Consider the following 18,045-nt stretch of genomic DNA (forward strand, 5'->3'; position numbering starts at 1 on the left):
TTTCAGAAGCAATTTTACGCATTTAACAGCATTCTCTGTACTTCAGCACTAAAGTAAGGATTGGTGCGTTATAGTCAAAATATAGTGTGTTTTGTTGTTGTTGTTTTTTTCAATGATATTGGTTAGATTAATCTTCTACTTGTATATTGGTGAAGGCATAATTTAAGTATTATTGCATATCAGCAATGAAGCCAGGAATCTACAAATGACTTTCTTCTTTTATCAGACATTTGTTAAACTTTTATGAAGTAATCTTTTGAACTTCTAAAGGTTGTCTCAGATCTCTTCTCGTATTTTTGGAAGATTATCAATCCGTTTCGCATAAATTTTTTGTGATAGTTTGGATTTAAGAGGGTGTTCCCTCTGGATCTCCCCCCCCCCCCCTATGCAGTTGTATTGGCAAAGCTGAAAAAACGAAAAGTCCCCCCCCCCAAAAAAAAAAAATGAGTTGATTGATTGTTAAGTTGAGGTTGATTATTCTTCAGTTTATCCCTTTGGAGTTTTTAGCCATGGGAAAGGTAGTCACATTCAATAGGATCCAGAGAATATTATGCGTTCTATCTAACCTCTCGTTTCCTTTTATTTTTTATTTAATATAGTGGTTGAGACCAGAAAAAGAAATTCAAGAAGTTGTTGCGTTAAAATTGTGAGTGCTAAATGATTTCACTTACGGATTATGCGCAAAAAGATAATTTGGGCATACTTAACAATAAAATTTAGCGCTGATGAAATGTGGCGCTAATGAAATGTTAGAACCGTAGTTGATGGAAAAACAACGTTTGTGTCTCAGATTTCAGCACATTTTATTTATCCTTGAAACACAATAAAGCTTTCTGGGGTCCAAAACTGTTTCCCAGTAAATTCGTTGATTTAGAATGAATAGGTAAAAGTCATTTTGCGATTAGACCGTGTACATGCCAAGGTATTTACATAAATACGTCTAGGTCATTTATGTAGTCATTATAGGGAGCACATATTACTATGCATATTTTGCTTATGCTAGAAACTATTTACACCACATACCTGCCAAAGTTTTGACCCTTATTCATTACAAAGTTTTTTTTTTTTTTAATTTACTTTACTACAGTTTTGTGTATTTCATTTCAAGTTTTAAAGTTAAGCTCGATGTGTGGATGTATTCAAGGGCATCCGAGTGCGAGTGATAGTCTTGGTTTTTTTTTTCAAAGAAACAAGCGCTTTCATGGAAAATATTATCAAATTTGCTAGACATAACCCTTAAAGAATAGTGTGTCAAGCTAACCCATAAATGAGCATATCAAGTAAAGAAAATTCTTAAAATGAACGTTAATTCAAAATAAAATATCCCTAGATGCAAGTTATCACGAAATACTCCCTTTTGGGCTTAAGAAACGCCGCCACATCTCTCCAACCCTTTACCTTTAACTTGAGAAAGTGATCCAAATTGGTGAAATTCTCCTTCCAGTGGAAAGGGAACCAATCCTACGGTTGACATCCTGTTCATAGCAAGATGCGCTTTACGCTTAGTCTTATTCGATTTATTTTTTATTCTTCATTTAAGTCTGCGGAACGAAAATGTGCATTAACATTCTTAGCCGTAATAAAGATAAAAATAACGTGGGAATTTATTTTGTGAATACGAATCAATAAATTAAGAGGGGATTAGATTAAATGTAACTGAGAATATACTTTCGTCATAAATACAAAATGTATGATCAGTATCAGAGGAGTCACTACTCAAAGTGTTGGGAATGGGGTTAGCCAATAGATTTTACCCTGAGATCGTGATTGGTGAACCTGTCACAAAATTGCCTGGCGATTGGTGAGAGGAGGCTCCCTTTATCACCATACGTTATGCTTCTGACGACTCCCTTTTACCAATTAGGGATGCTTCGGACGACTAATATTTAGGCTTAAGTATTTGAAGGCTTCTTATGCATATATTTACAAATATTTTTCTTTTTTTGCAGGACCTTGGGAAGATCAGTCCTCCATTATAGAGACTTGGATGCCCCTCAAGACATTGATTTTGCTTGAGTTATGTTTCAGTACTTTTTTTTAATAACTGCTATACAAACTTCATACAGTGTTTGCAAGCTTTCATTTAATAAAGGTTTCATTAGAAATTCTTTTCAAAAAAGGATTCTTTCAGATAGGTGAATATGGTAAAATTTTAGGAGATATTAGAGGATTTATAGAGGGGGAGGGGGGGGGGTAAACGATCTTTTAGGTCCATGTTTTTACATTTCATTGAGAAAGCTTGAGTCTTCCTCTTGCATCCACCCCCCAGTATGCAGGTTTGATCTTATCTTCAAGCTATAAAAAACTTGGTCTTTGTTAATTTTTTATAAAAAGGTGCATCTGAGTGAACGCTGGCAAAGAAAATCATAAGTGTTTCGCGATTATAATACGTCAAACTAGATGTTTTCCGATTCTTGTAGGGGGGAGGCAAATTTTTGTTGTCAGTAATCGGTACAGCAGGGCCTGTATAATCTTGGCTCTAATTATCGCCATCTAACTTTATTTTTTGCTGGAAGAAGTGTTATATTTTTGACAGCTGTTCGGCTATGCTGATCTGAGTTATAAACCTTGTACCTGAATGAGACTTTGACAAAATAATAGAAAAAAGAGCAAACATAAGTATAATTGATTTCACATGTTTTCATTTCCAGATCTTTTTTTATTATTATTATTATTCATGGATTCCACCGTTGAGATCACGAACGAATGATAATAAAATATATTTCAGACTAATAATTCCTCTGAAAAGTTTACGAAACTAACATGCTGCTCCCAACTTGGCTTTCTTATCCTCCTTTTCATGTACCCCCTAGAGAAAATTTTAGTACCAACATAACCTAGTAAATCAATTATTTCTTTCAAACAGCAATTGCTGAGTGATACTAAGCTACTTGAAAATGATAGTAAATGTTGGTTTTCTTAATGTCCTGCTTATGCTGGAAGTAATTCTTAGGGAACCACTTTTTTATATGCTTACTATTTTGTTAGAAAATTTGCTTGAAATAATCCCAGAATTTCCACGGATTAACACCATTAAGAATGCTATATAAAGAGAGATGAATCCTCAGGTAAAGGCTGGTTTGGAGCTTTTCCTTATACATACAAAAAAAATCTGCTTCTCTTTCAGGACCACTTCCTCTTTCCTAATTCTGAATTTTTTAATCCATTTGTAAATAACAATCTTAATTGCCATGAATGAACTGCCATGTACGCGGTTTAAACTTGTCCTATTCACATGGAGGGACACATTTGCAGGACAAGGCAAAATAAAATTTGTATAGATTTTATAATGGAACTTAACAATTAATGGCAAGCGATATGATATCACATTCACAAAGACTAGATTAAAACGAAAAAATAATATAAAATCAAAACAACCCAATTATTGGAATTTGTTAGTTCTTGGGGGTATTATAAGGTACACTCGGTTTTAACTTTCGGCTCAGCTTCAATTGTCGCTGCGTCAATGAGGACTTCAATCCATCTGAAAAACAAACAGCTCCATGAGTATTAAATACAAACATACTTTTTCAACGTTCACGTCCATCCACGAAAATAAATATCTAATGACCAAAAAGCAAATATAAATGCTCTATCTTATTTTTTTTTTTACCATCGAAGCATATACAATTCTTTTTATCTCTACAGAATGGAGACCTCTTACGCTTGGGAAATAGGGGACCTCCTCCTCAGTGACTGTAAAACAAATGAGTGGAAATGGTCAAATAGGGCGCCGCCGCGCCTAAAGGACATAAAAAGAGAATAAAGATACTCCAGAAGCTACTGATGGCGCGTAGGGCATCGACAGCAATCGATCCTTCAATTGCCTGGTTTTTCAAATAGGGATGAGTTGCAAGCCAGTTCGCCCACCTTGCAGCAGCTGGGATTGAACCCTGGGCCCAGTATTGCCAAGCAGATATCAATGCATTCTGCAACCGCAGAATGGAAGATCATAAGTTCTTAATTTAAAATTTCAAAGAGGTCCATTTCTATATTTCCAAAATACTTCCAATCACCAATTTCATCTTAAAAAAAACTTTCAATTTACGGTATTTGAGTAGAATATTGTTGATCAAGTATAATTTCATAAATACATTTTAGAATAAAACCGGGCTTCTTCAGCATCCAATTCCACATCCTCCCCGTCAAAAAAAAATTATAATCTCCAATGAATTTTTCCTATACAGTTTACATCAATAACTACACGCAGGGAAGGGGTATTCCTTTATCTGAACTTGGTTCTGAATACTCCCTCCCCTATGGGGAAAAATCTTCTGCCCTCCCCCCCCCCCCGTCCTGAGGATTGAACTTGTGTACACCTATGTCTAAATCTAAATGTTCTCAACGTTTCAGCACATACAAAGAGTAGAAGAGGGGGAATCCTAGTCCCAAGATTGTTCAGAAATACAGCACTTCATCAGCTTTTCTCACAGATCTGTTACTAATTATCATGGCTTGTTTTGATCGGTGACTTGACGCCTATGTTTATAACCAAAACTACTCGAGAGCGTTGGAATTTTGGACTGACAAGTGTGTTGGAACTCTAGGAATCGGCAAAAATAAAAATTTTAATTTTACGCTCACGAAATGCGTTGCAACTAAATCGCGAAAAGAAAATCGCATGAAAAATAGTCCAAAAGCCACTCAAAATACAAACCTAGTTGTCAAGTTTTTATTCAAGTACTTTACTTAAAATGATCTAGCTCAAATGTTCCTACTGGAAAGTTTTAATCTATCTTGGGAGTTTTTTCTTACTTTCGGACTCAAAGGGCATATAAACACCAGAATTCCAAACAGAGTGAAAGCAAACAGCGAAAATGATATTGTCAAAAGGTCCAGTAACAATGAGTTTTTTTTCCGTAATACAAAATTTTCATAATGAAAATATTATATTCTTCGAGAGATGAATTTCCCATGGGAAGAAAGCTTCGTCAAATGTAGTAATTTAAAATCAAATAAAAAGCAAATAAGACTCGTAACCGGTTTCAACAGGAAAAGATTTAAACCTCGTAAACGAGTGATAAACTCAACAAGAGTAAAATTCCTACAGACTGCTGACTCTTGACTGCGATTAGAGCTGAAAACTGGATTGTGATGCTATAGCAGCAAAAGTGGCGAGAGATTTGGGTCTTTTGAGGAGTCTAAATAATGAACTACCACCAAGAATTCTGATGGCCTTTTACCATTCTCTTATTAGCCCGTATTTTTATCAAGGATCTTTGATTACTGTGGACTATTCCTTCTGTGCCAAGTTTCAAAAGAGTTTAGGTTTTCAAAATCAAGTCGTTCGGACTTTAGGTGGCCATGTGACCGAACAAATAGTACTTCAAGTTGTTCTACTAAGCTAAAAACTTTAAATGTTCACAAGTTAAAAGAATATCAACTAGCTTTCTTTCTTCTTTTCAATGTTTGAATCGATGTTACTCTATAAAATACTTTAGGAAATCATTTACGTTCGCCTCGTTTTATTATTGTTATGGAACTAGGAATCCTTTGAGGATAGTGTCTGAGGCTCAGAATCTCTACTCAAGGGTATATGGCTGGCTGAGACAAGCTACCTTCTGGGATCTAACGTTTTGGATTAGAGGAATTTTTCAATGAAGTTCTATATATATATATATGTTTGTAAAACTGTTTGTAACGATTATCAAAATATCACTAAACAAATTTTTACCGTAAAGCAAGAAAAAATAACCACTAAAATTGGCGCTAAATCACCACAACTAGAGCTAAATTACCAAAACTAGAGTTAAATCACGATAAGTGGCAACCCTGCGTACGACTTCAATATCTATTCATGACCAAATGCAAATTGATAATAATTTAGGCGGCGTTGAGCAGGTTTCATTTATAAGTCATTTTTAGATATTTCCTTGCCTTCTTAAATTTGAACACACAAGAGAAGCAAAAAAAAAAACAATTTCAGTCAAAACCATGGTTTTTAATCGTTGGAGAAGGTGATCCCCAGATTCAAGTAGTCACCTCTACTTGAAGTGCAATTACGTTCTTTCTAATTTATTAATGCCAAACAACCAGTGACCTATGACGCCCAAAACGAGAGGGTATCCTTTCAAAAGAAACTAGAAAGATTACTTTGAGTCCCATTCAAAATTAGGTTTTACCAATACAGAGATCTAGCTAGCGCTAATTTGGGCCAATTAGAATTTTTCATAGATTTTTCAGCCAATCAGAAAATCCTACGAAAAATCTTGTTGATTCAAATTAGCGAAGCTATACCACGGTATCAGTAAAATCTCATTATGAATGAACCATCAGTGCACTGTTTCTCAACCTGGGGGTCGCCATCCCTTTATTAAGGATCTTAGTCAGTCAGAGAAATTAAAGGTTTAATACAAAAGAGGCTTTATGTTAATTAATAGATTTCAGTGAAATAACCAAAAATTCTAAATCAAAAGTTAAAGCTTTGAAAAATGATTAAGCGCATGTCAATAACCTATGTAATAATTAGGCTCTGCTAAACAGATAATTTTAATGAAACCACAATTGACTATAAGGGGAGGGGGACTGAATTTATTTGTGGAAAGAAGGAAAGGGGTCACAATGCCAAAAAAGCTAAAAGTATTTTTTCCACAAATACTTATCCGCCGATACATTTACAGAGACGTCTTTAGTTTACAGGAGTTCAGGAAAACGTTCAATATTTGAAACGGCGGAAAATGTTTAAGGACCACAAGCTAAAAGACTATCTCACATAATTTTATTTACTTAAAGCAAAATTAAGCCACTTTTCAAATTTTTCAGATTTACAAGATTCACTTAATCAGAATCTTCAAATTTATTCAGCCACGAGTTTAAATTTTTACATATCCTTTGTACATGTTCTCTGTACAAGAGAACTCATATTAAATTCTTACATATTTCTTTCTCGTGTAAATCCTTGAAATCAACAACCGTTTTCACGAAATGTTTAAACCCCTTATTTTGCTCTCCTTTAACATTCCAAAAACATTAGTTAAGTCATTCGGTTTTGAGGACAACAATATAAACGTTTGCACAACCAATAGTCTTTTTATCAAATAATCAAGTATTTATTGGCCAGGAGGGTATTTTTTTAAGACCAGTGCGTCCATCTAAAAAGCTCGTTCAAGGACGTATCTCAATTTCTTTTTCGAAATTTGTCAGGAGGTGCGAAATATTCCCAGGGAATATTTGCAAAAGGATATATTTCGCACTTTTTGGAAATAAGTTTGCAACTGAGAAAGGGTTGTTTAGTGGAAGTCACAGAGAAACCCGATTTTGTAAAATCGGATTATTCCAATCAAAATACAAATAATTTCTAAAGCACCAGCACTCCCACTTCCTCTTGAAAATTCCTCTTAAAAAACTTAAAAATTTCCGAAGAAGGAAGAATCCAGTTTAGCTCCATAATTTGGTAACCGCTGAATTGTATCCATTAAATTGAATCCCCTTTCTCTGCCTACCTTTCTTTCTTTTGCCTAGAATTCGTCTTCCTCATTTTTACGTATTCTTCCTTTCTCCTAATTTATGTTTACGGTCCCCTTCCTCTTATTAAATAATTTTTCAGTCTCTTTCCCTAGTATCTCTTTACCCGAAAATCTTCATTTTAATTTTTCTTAATATTTTTCCTATTTAGATTTTAAAGTCAAATATAATCCTTTGGTCTAGTAAATGAAATTAAAGGGTGATTCTTATTGGAATCCTGGTGTTGATCTCAAATTTGGAGATTGGTGAAGCACCCAGGCTGCATGTGAAATAATTTCGTCAAGCTTTTTATTTGAACCTTTTGCCTGTTTAAGACTAAAAATCTTTATCGCATAGGATATTGTCTCTGATGCAATTTATTACGATAAATACAAACTGCAGTCAAATTTATTGTTGCAGCCAGTTTTTGCACAAAAATGTACCCTTTGATATTTGTTGTTTATCTTTGTTTAAATTTTGATAGTCACAATTACATATTACATGTCTTTTGTTATATTTTTTACATTACTATATTTGCTTTGATTTGTTCCCTTCGTTAACAACACAAAAGACATGAAAAGCTATCAAGCCCAAACACTGGGATCCAGGCGAAGCCTATGGACCGTTTTCACAAGGATTGGAGCTGAACTCATGTCCACTTCTTACCTTCGTGAAAACGTATCGATTCAACAAAAAGGGGCATTTCTCCATCCAGTTCTACTCTGGTCTCAAGGCAGAGCTGAACTAGAGCTCTTGGTTGAGTTCAACAAGAGATGGATGAGAGGAGAATAAAAAAGAACAACTCCACCTCAAAAACACAGGACCACATGGATCCAGGATTTTCACGCAGCTCACTTTCTCGTGAAAATATGCCCCTAACTACATTTCTCAATACGGAAAAATAAGTTGCATTAGAAAACAATTATAAACAACACAGATTTGAGTTTTAAAATCCAACATATCCGAATTTTGCAAAAAACTAAATTTCAGAAAACACTGCGAAAAGTGGGGTGTAGAAAGCACTGGAATCAGGAAACAAAATGTCATGAGAAAAATAGTAGTTTTGCGAATCGCTGTTTCGCAACAACTCACTGCAGCACCAAGCCACCGGAGGCCAACATAGCTACACATGCTCCTTACTCAATCCCGATCTATTCTATGCCTCCCTCTTTAAACCCTCACAAGAAGTTCCATTTCCCTCAAATTTTTCCTTGCGACATCCTCCCACCCTGTTTGGGGACGACCTGCTTTTCGTTTGGCCCTAGGAGATTTGGTTTATAAGCATTGTATTGCAAAGTACAATCATCACTGTAATTTTGAAAACTACTTTTGTTTATGTTTGCGAAGGAACTTACTTTTTCGAACTGGTTGAGTCTTCCGCATGGAAGGTAATAGTCCTGGTGGAATCATCCACGTGATATGTCAAATCCCCTTCTTTTGTGACATTAAAGTGAGTGAGCTTGAATACGGTTGAATGGTCAGCACCGTCAACATCCTTCAAAAGAAGATAGAATATATATATATATATATATATATATATATATATATATATATATATATATATATATATATATATATATATATATATATATATATATATATATATATATATATATATATATATATATATATATATATGCAATTTATAGCAAAATTAGACACACTTCGGATTCATTTAACATTTTCCCAATTTTTGCCGTACTCAAAATTAATCATTTACCCTTTATGATTCTTTCTTATTATGATGATTTAGTTTCTACTTCATTTGGTAGCTTACAATTGACGTCTTGTAAAGTCAATTGTAAAGACGCATATTTTACAAGAGAGCCAAAATACAGTACTAACGTAGTACTGTATTTAGGAAATCCCCTACTTTCAGATATGCTGAGTTAGTTCATTTTTGAGCTTAGTGAATTTAAGGAATTTAGACGACAGATATACAGATCAAATAGCTCAAGTAACTGAAATCTGCTACACTAAACTTTCCGACAGTGTGAGTCAGGCCCACGATCTGTTTAAACCTAGGGAGGCAGCTATTACTACTGAACAACAATGGTGCGCCGACAAAGCCCCAATCGAAAATTAAGATTTTAGTGTAACTTTGCCGTTCATAATTATTCATTAGGCAATTGACTCTCTTTAAAAAATAATAGAATAGAATCTAATTGCGCTTAAACCCCAAAGGCCATGGCAAAATATATAAAACAAAGGACAAATACACAGAAGGGACAACAATCCTAACATAGCTCTATGATCCATCGCGAGACAGAGGAATCGTGCCAAACTTCTGACACCCATCAACATTCATAAACACACACACTCACCAACCACTCGAAATCAAAATCATCCCTACAAAACCTTCAATTCTCCAATCAGTCAGTTCGTCACATTCACACATCAAATCTCCACACATAGGACAAAAATAAGGACCAATCTTTGACTTTTCCCTCCCGATAAACTCTCTTCTTTGGCCCAGTGGCAAACTATCAGCCCCACCTCAATTAATAACTTTATCGCCTTTTTATTCAAACGGACCTCAAAAATAAAACTTCACCCCAAATCTCCTTCGATCGACAATAAAGACCCAGTGAATTCGAAAGCGAGCGCTGGGCCTGCCATGCCTCTATTTCCTGGTCCTGTAAAATCCTTTCAACTAATCCACTTGCTTCGTCCCTCATATCCTCAAGCCCTAAATCATCCCACCACAAATGACTTAATCCCACTGATCTAATATACTCTTAACTTGGTACCAAATACTTTTGGCAGAAAAAAATTAAAACTTGCTCCTTCCAAGTCAGTCATTCCCTTGTCGCACAGATGCAGCAATATGTTCTGTGTCTTTTTCATTTAATTTAATGTATCATTAAGATCAAGGTACTGATTAGTCTTGAATACATCGCACTTTTCTGGATTATTGTAACTTGTTTGCTTTATGAATAAACCTAGCTATTTTATCTATATCTGGCTATCATAAACATTAGGTAAGACAGAAATACCTCGACATTCATCCGAAGTTATCAATCTAGGTTTCAAAGTATTAAATCGCGTTTGCATAATGATAAAGTAAGAGAGTAAACAATTGAAATAAATAAATCTGGAATTTTTTTACGCTAAATAAAAGAACGCAAAAGTACATGTCATAGTAAACGTAGCAATATTGAAACACATTTTCCAAAATAACGTAGTTAAAGAAAAAGAAGATAGAACTGTATCATAGGCAGCGCAATAGCGCTGCCTAAGCAAAGAACGATGTTGGCACAATGTATTTTTTTTTTCTTTTTTTTTTTAGTTTGTTTCTTTAAGACCAGTTGTCGTAGAAACTTCGAAAAGGGCTCATTCGATCGGAAATTGGAAAGGCTTGTGCCCTTTTTAATAGCCGAAAGTGATTGGAAGACAACTAACACCACTTTCACGCCCACATTTTCCCAAACACATCCAATCAAAGTTTTGAGACAGCCATTTTGTTCAGCGTAGATGAAAGATCTGGAAATTATGTAGTTGAGGACACTCCCCCCACAGCCCTGAGAACAAGGGTTGTAAGGTATGCCCTGGGGGCATATAAGGTTTTTTATAGAAAGCGTTGTCGTAGAAATTTCAAAAAGGGCTCATTCAATAGGAAATTGAAAGGGCTAGTGCCCTTTTCAGTAGTCGAAAGTGATTAGAGCGCAACCAAACCCCCTCTCACGCCCAGCATTTCCCAAAACATATCAAATCAAAATTTTGAGATAGCCATTTTGTTCAACGTAGTTGTAAGTTCTGTAAATTAGGTCTTTGAGGATGACACCCCCCCCCCACCGCCCTTAGAGTAGGAGTTGTAAGTTATGCCCTGGGAGCATATAAAGTTTTTATAGAAAGCGTTGTTGTAGCAACTTCAAAAAGGGCTCATTTGATTGGAAATTAATAGGGCTAGTGCCCTTTTTAATAGTAGAAAGTGATTGGAGGGCAACTAACCCTAGTCTCACGCCCACCATTTCCCCAAACTAAAACACATCAAATAAAAATTTTGGGATAGCCATTTTTTTCAACGTAGTTAAAAGTTCTGGAAATTATGTCTTTGAGGACGACAAACCCCCCACACCCCTCAGGGCAAGGGTTGTAAGTTATGGCCTGGAGACATATAAGGTTCTTATAGATAGCGTTGTCGTAGAAACTTCAAAAAGGGCTCATTCAATAGGAAATCGAAAGGGCTAATGCCTTTTTCAAAGTCGAAAGTGATTGGAGGGCAACTAACCCCCCTCTCACGCCCACCATTTCCCCAAGCACATCCAATCAAAATTTTGCGATAGCCTTTTGGTTCAACGTAGTTTAAAGTTCTGGAAATTAGGTCTTAAAGGTTGACAAAGCGCCCCCCCCCTCACAGCCTACTTGGTAGGAATTGTAAGTTATGCCCTGGGGGCATATAAGGTTTTTATAGAAAGGGTTGCCGTAGAAACTTCAAAAAGGGCTCATTCGATTGAAAATCGAAAGGGTTAGGCCCTTTCTAATGGTAGAGTGATTGTAGGGTAACTAGACCCCCTCTCACGCCCACCATTTCCCCAAACACATCCAATCAAAACTTTGAGATAGCCATTTTTTCAACGTAGTTGAAAGTTCTGGAAATTAGGTCTTCGAGGATGAAAACTCCCCCAGAGCCCTCAGGGTAAGAGTTGTAAGTTATGCCCTGAGGGCATATGAGGTTTTTATAGAAAGCCTTGTTGTAGAAACTTCAAAAAAGACTCATTCGATTGGAAATTGAAAGGGCTAGTGCCCTTTTTAATAGTCGAAAGTGATTGAAAGGCAACTAACCCCCTTCTCACGCCCACCAATTTCTCAAACACATCCAATCAAAATTTCGAGATAGCAATTTTCTTCAACGTAGTTTAAAGTTCTGGAAATTTGGTCTTTGAGGATGACAACCCCCCCCACCCACAACCCTCGGGGCAAGGATTTTAAGTTATGCCCTAGGGACACATACGGTTTTTATAAAAAGTGTTGTCGTAGAAACTTCAAAAATGGCTCATTTGATTGGAAAATTAAAGGGTTAGTGCCCTTTTTAATAGTAGAAAGTGGTTAGAGGGCACCTAACCCCCTCTCCCGCCCACCATTTCCCCAAACAAATCCAATCAAAATTTTGAGATAGCCATTTTGTTCAACGTAGTTCAAGGGACCGGAAATTATGTCTCTGAAGATGACAAACCCCCCACAGGCCCCAGGGCCAAGGTTGTAAATTATGTCCTGTGGACATATAAGGTTTTTATAGAAAACGTTGTCGTAGAAACTTCAAAAAGGGCTCGTTCAATTAGGAATTGAGAAGGCTACTGCCCTCATTAATAGTCAAAAGCGATCGGGGGGCGAATGCCGCCCCCCACGCCCATCATTTCCCCAAACCCTTCCGATCAACATTTAGATATGGCCATGTTGTAGAAACGTAGTTGAAGGGTCTGAAAATTATGTCTTTGAGTAAGAACCCCCACCCCGCCCACAGCCCTCAGGGCTAAGGTGGTAAGTTATTCCCTGGGGGCATACAAGGTTTTTATAGAAAGCGTTGTCGTATAAACTCTAAAAAGACCTATTCGATTGGAAATTGAAAGGGCTAGTGCCCTTTTTTAATAGTCGAAAGTGATTGAAAGGCAACTAACCCCCCTCTCACGCGCACCATTTTCTCAAACACGTCCAATCAAAATTTTGAGATAGCAATTTTCTTCAACGTAGTTTAAAGTTCTGGGAATTAGGTATTTGAGGATGAGAACCCCCCCCCCTCCCCCCACCCACAACCCGCGGGGCAAGGATTGTAAGTTATGCCCTGGGGCCACATACGGTTTTTATAAAAAGTGTTGTCGTAGAAACTTCAAAAAGGGCTCATTTGATTGGAAAATGAAAGGGTTAGTGCCCTTTTTAATAGAAGAAAGTGGTTAGAGGGCACCTAACCCCCTCTCCCGCCCACCATTTCCCCAAACAAATCCAATCAAAATTTTGAGATAGCCATTTTGTTCAACGTAGTTCAAGGGACCGGAAATTATGTCTCTGAGGATGAAAAACCCCCACAGGGCCAAGGTTGTAAATTATGCCCTGTGGACATATAAGGTTTTTATAGAAAACGTTGTCGTAGAAACTTCAAAAAGGGCTCGTTCAATTAGGAATTGAGAAGGCTACTGCCCTCATTAATAGTCAAAAGCGTCAAAAGCGATCGGGGGGCGAATGCCCCCCCCACGCCCATCATTTCCCCAAACCCGTCCGATCAACATTTAGATATGGCCATTTTGTAGAAACGTAGTTGAAGGGTCTGGAAATTATGTCTTTGAGTAAGAACCCCCACCCCGCCCACAGCCCTCAGGGCTAAGGTTGTAAGTTACGCCCTGGGGGCATACAAGGTTTTTATAGAAAGCGTTGTCGTATAAACTTCAAAAAGGGCTCATTCGATTGGAAATTGAGAGGGCTATTTCCCTTTTTAATCGTCAAAAGCAATCGTAGGGAGAATCAGCCCCCAACCCACGCCCATCATTTCCCTACACATTTCCGATCAACATTTTGATATGGTCATTTTGTCCAACATAGTTGAAAGGTCTGGAAACTATGTCTTTGAGGATGACAACCCTCCCCCATAGCCCTCAGGACAAGGGTCGTAAGTTGTGCCCTAGGGGCATATAAGGATTTTATAGAAAACTTTTGTCGTAAAAGCTTCTAAAAGGGCTCATTCGATTGGAAATTGAAAGGGTTAGTGCCCTTTTTAATAGTCGAAAGTGGTTAGAGGGCAACTAACCCCCTCTACCACCCACTATTTCCCCAAACACATCCAATCAAAATTTTGAGATAGCAATTTTGTTCAACGTAGTTCAAAGGTCCGGAAAATATGTCTTTGAGGATGACAAATCCCCCACAGACCCCAGGGCAAAGGTTGTAAATTAGGCCTTGGGGACATATAAGGTTTTTATAGAAAACGTTGTCGTAGAAACTTCAAAAAGGGCTCGTTCAATTAGGAATTGAGAGGGCTACTGCCCTTATTTATAGTCAAAAGCGATCGGAGGGCGAATGCCCCCCCACGCCAATCATTTCCCCAAACTTTTCCGATCAAAATTTTGATATAGCCATTTTGTTGGAACGTAGTTGAAGGGTCTGGAAATTATGTCTTTGAGACATACTCTGGAACCCCCCACAGCCCTCAGGGCTTAGGTTTTAAGTTATGTCCTGGGGCATATAAGGGTTTTATAGAAAGCTTTGTCGTATAAACTTTAAGAAGGGCTCATTTGGTTGGAAACTGAGAGGCCTATTGCCCTTTTTAATAGTCGGAAGTAATCGTAGGGAGAATCAGCCTCCCACCCACACCCATCATTTCCCTAAACATTTCCGATCAACATTTTGATATGATCATTTCATTCAGCGTAGATGGAGGTGCTGTAAATTACGCCATTGAGGATGACAACCTCCCCCCGCCACAGCCCTAAGGACCAGAATTGTATGTCAGGTCTTTTGAGCATATTAGGTTTTCATTGTCATTTCGTCATGGCAACTGCCTACATGGCTCAATTAATTTGTAATTGAGGACTAGTGCCGTTTTTAATAGTCAAATGTGATCATAGGGCAAATGCCCCTCTTCACGCCTACCATTTCCCTGAACACTTCCAATCAAAATTTTGAGATAGCCATTTTGTTCAACGTATTTGAAAGGTCTTGAAATTAGGTCTTTAAGGATAATTTGTACTTTACTGAAAAAATTCTTTTAAATGTTTTCATTTTCATCTTATCCTTATTTTAGCTTTTATTTATCGTCACGGAAAGGCAGTGTGGTCTCCGAAATTATCTACGTCATTTTTATAACTTTAAGAAATCAAAAATTAATTAAGATTTCAAGGAATAAATATCAGCATGTGTATATCAACCTGACAATGCATTTTTTTTTTTTCTGTAAATTCATTTTAATTTTTTAAGTAAAGTAAAAATTATTTTCTGACTTTTAGAGAGCATAGGGGTTTAGAACCCTACTCATATTAATTTCTGCTCGTTTTGAGTTTAACCCTGTAATTTATTTTAATTTCTATTTGTTTTGTGTTTCATTTATTTATTGATACTTATTTATGGTAGTTGTATGCTTGGCTTATTATTTGATTCTGTTTTTGTTCATTTTTGGTTTAATGGAGTTCTTTACTTTTTTTTGAAAAACTTATTTTTTGGAAAAAAGTTTTTTAATTAATCCCTTTTAATACCCCAAAAGACTCGCCACTTAGCTCCATATTTTCCTAAAAAGCGCGTCATGTCGGAGCAGGTGAACTTAGCTGTTTAAACACGAAAACTGAACAGTGAACAATCCAAACCAAATTTTATACTTCAAGTAGTGTCAAATATAAACAACCATTTCCCAATGGTTAGTTTGTAAATCCCAATAAAAGTGTTACAATAAAAAGGCGCCCGCCAACGTAAGAGTCGTATGACTTTAATTATTCATGTTGACAAAGTCTAACAGTTTAAAATCCGCACTGTATTGCCCAAAAAAGTTTTACGCTTACCTTAAATAGTTGCCTTCTTAAGCTGCTTCACTGTGCTAAACATGTGTGATACGTCAAGAGTAGATAAGATATTTGTTTCAAAAATAGCTATCACAAGCCCCGAAGGACCCAATTTGAATTTGGGGGTCAAAAACAGGACAAACATATTAAAAGAAGTTCAAAAACAATAACATGCTTAAGACTGGCAAAATAATACCGAATTAAAATGACAAAATGAATACATTAAAAAGTAACTGCATATTATTAAACAAAGGCCATGATAACAAAACTGTACCAATAAGCCAAGACCTTGTGAATCACATTCTCAGCAACATCGAATTTTTAATAGTCAGACGTAAATTTCTATGGTTAATAAGTTAATTGTGAACTGGTTATAAGTTAAAATTAGAGTAACACATCAATCTTCGACTACTTTGATAATGGGATAACCCTTCTCTTTTTTATAAGAATTGTTATAATCAGGTATGCGTTCAGGTAAACGACCTCTAAATATTTTTATAAAATAAAAATATTAGTGTGCCATTCGTCAAGAGATTGCTAATTAGTCAGGTTGAAGAAGGTTGCTAATTAGTCACCCTTCTGTTTTAGGTGAAAAAATTACGATATCTATGTTGGCTTTATTAGATAACAGAAGGATAAATGTACCTGATGCTTTTTTTACACAGACAACATATTCTGTGAGATTAAATAAGAGTAAAAATACCAGCCCAAAAAGCAATAAGTTACTCCAGTTTTTTTTTTAAATTGAATAGGTGAAATGACAAATTGTTTAGTAAATTAAACTGAATGTTGATTATAATTTTTACCTCTGTAGGAACTTTAATTTTATATCCCACAACAGGAATGGCTTCTAAGGCAGCAACGTCTTCTGAAGCTTTGTAGAAATATAGGACTCTGTCTTTCAAGACGCACCATAACCGTTTCCAAGAATGGCCTTGACGCCTCCAAAGAAAACCACTCATTTGAGAATCTTCATCTTTGGGACAAACCTAATTCAAAATTGAAACAAGATAATGCAAACTCAGGGGTACATACTGCTAAACAAGAGAGAGAGAGAGGAAGAGAGAGAGAGAGAAGGGGGGATAAAGGGGAGATATCCTAACCGCCATCCAAAGGTCTACCGGACAGCGGCAACTGTGAAAAAATAGAATGTGGCAAATTCATTCGAGTAGTGGTGGCTGTGATTGGGATGCTTGGAGCTGTAACCCCACACCCATTTATTACGGGGAGGTTTCATATTTCTACAGAGAAACCTGGCAATCTGCTAAAAAAGGATTTGCTTTTCAGCGAAAGTAAATGTAGCAAAATAGAAAATGATATAAAAAATAATTTAGCACTTAATAATACATGTTAGACATCAAACGAAAAGCAAAATCTAGCTGAACTTCGAATTAAATTTTTAAACAGGGCGATTTTTTGGGCTAGAGTGCAAAAATAAAAAAAAATTATGTGCGGACATCAAACACATGACGAATCTCATCTAAACCTTCAAAAGATACGTACATATTTTAGCAACAGATTTTGGTTACTGAGGGTCCTAGAAAAGAAAGAGGAGGGGTCGAAATTGTAAAAAAAAAAAGGTTGAGTATTAGAAATATATGCGAATCACCAAATGACCTAATATGCGAATCATAAATGACCTTATGTGGCCTAACAAATGACCTAAGTTAAGATTTTAGAGGCCCAAAGAAGGTCCTTGTATTGTTCGCAGATGACACAAATCTCACGATTGTTGCTCGTACGGAACAAGAGTTAGTCGGATTGTTAGAAGGTGACCTGCATAATATTGAGCGATGTATGACATCGAACAAACTGGCTATCAATTTTAGTAAATCTAACTGGATTATTTATGGGAGATCTAAGAATTACTATCCATGGTCAACAACCCTGAATGCTGGTCCGTCCCGGATATCTCGGAAAAGTGCGGTGAAATACCTGGGAGTTATTCTGGATGAGACCCTCTCGTTTGTAGAACATATACAGTGTGTATCTTCTAAAGTGGCCCATAATGTTGGAATGATGCGTAAATTAAAGCATTTCTTTCTGTTAGAATACTGTGCCTTAGTTATTTTTCGTTGGAGCACCCCTATTTACTTTGTAATTACTGTTGTTCAGTGTGGTC

The 18,045-nt window shown here is 36.5% G+C and overlaps 2 protein-coding genes across 3 annotated transcripts in view; one reads left to right on the top strand and one right to left on the bottom strand.

The window, feature by feature from the left end:
* Ars2 (arsenic resistance protein 2) overlaps positions 1-2,099 on the top strand; it is a 73,903-nt gene extending 71,804 nt beyond the window's left edge. For both annotated transcript variants that reach the window (XM_089094666.1, XM_089094667.1), the window contains one exon: positions 1,950-2,099. Coding sequence is in view for 1 of the 2 variants with exons in the window: in XM_089094667.1 (XP_088950793.1) it covers positions 1,950-2,016 (67 nt within the window). In the remaining variant the exon portion in view is untranslated. The remainder of the gene's footprint in view (positions 1-1,949) is intronic.
* A 1,132-nt stretch (positions 2,100-3,231) lies between these two features.
* LOC148948774 (uncharacterized) overlaps positions 3,232-18,045 on the bottom strand; it is a 74,993-nt gene continuing 60,179 nt past the window's right edge. Inside the window, 3 exon segments of the mRNA XM_089094672.1 lie at positions 3,232-3,484; positions 8,799-8,938; positions 16,730-16,912. Coding sequence (XP_088950798.1) covers positions 3,412-3,484; positions 8,799-8,938; positions 16,730-16,912 — 396 coding nt within the window. The 3' untranslated portion in view covers positions 3,232-3,411.

The sequence above is a fragment of the Artemia sp. Qi Xiang Cuo genome, chromosome 9 (genome assembly GCF_049724085.1).
Source record: "Artemia sp. Qi Xiang Cuo chromosome 9, ASM4972408v1, whole genome shotgun sequence".
Lineage (NCBI taxonomy): Eukaryota > Metazoa > Arthropoda > Branchiopoda > Anostraca > Artemiidae > Artemia > Artemia sp. Qi Xiang Cuo.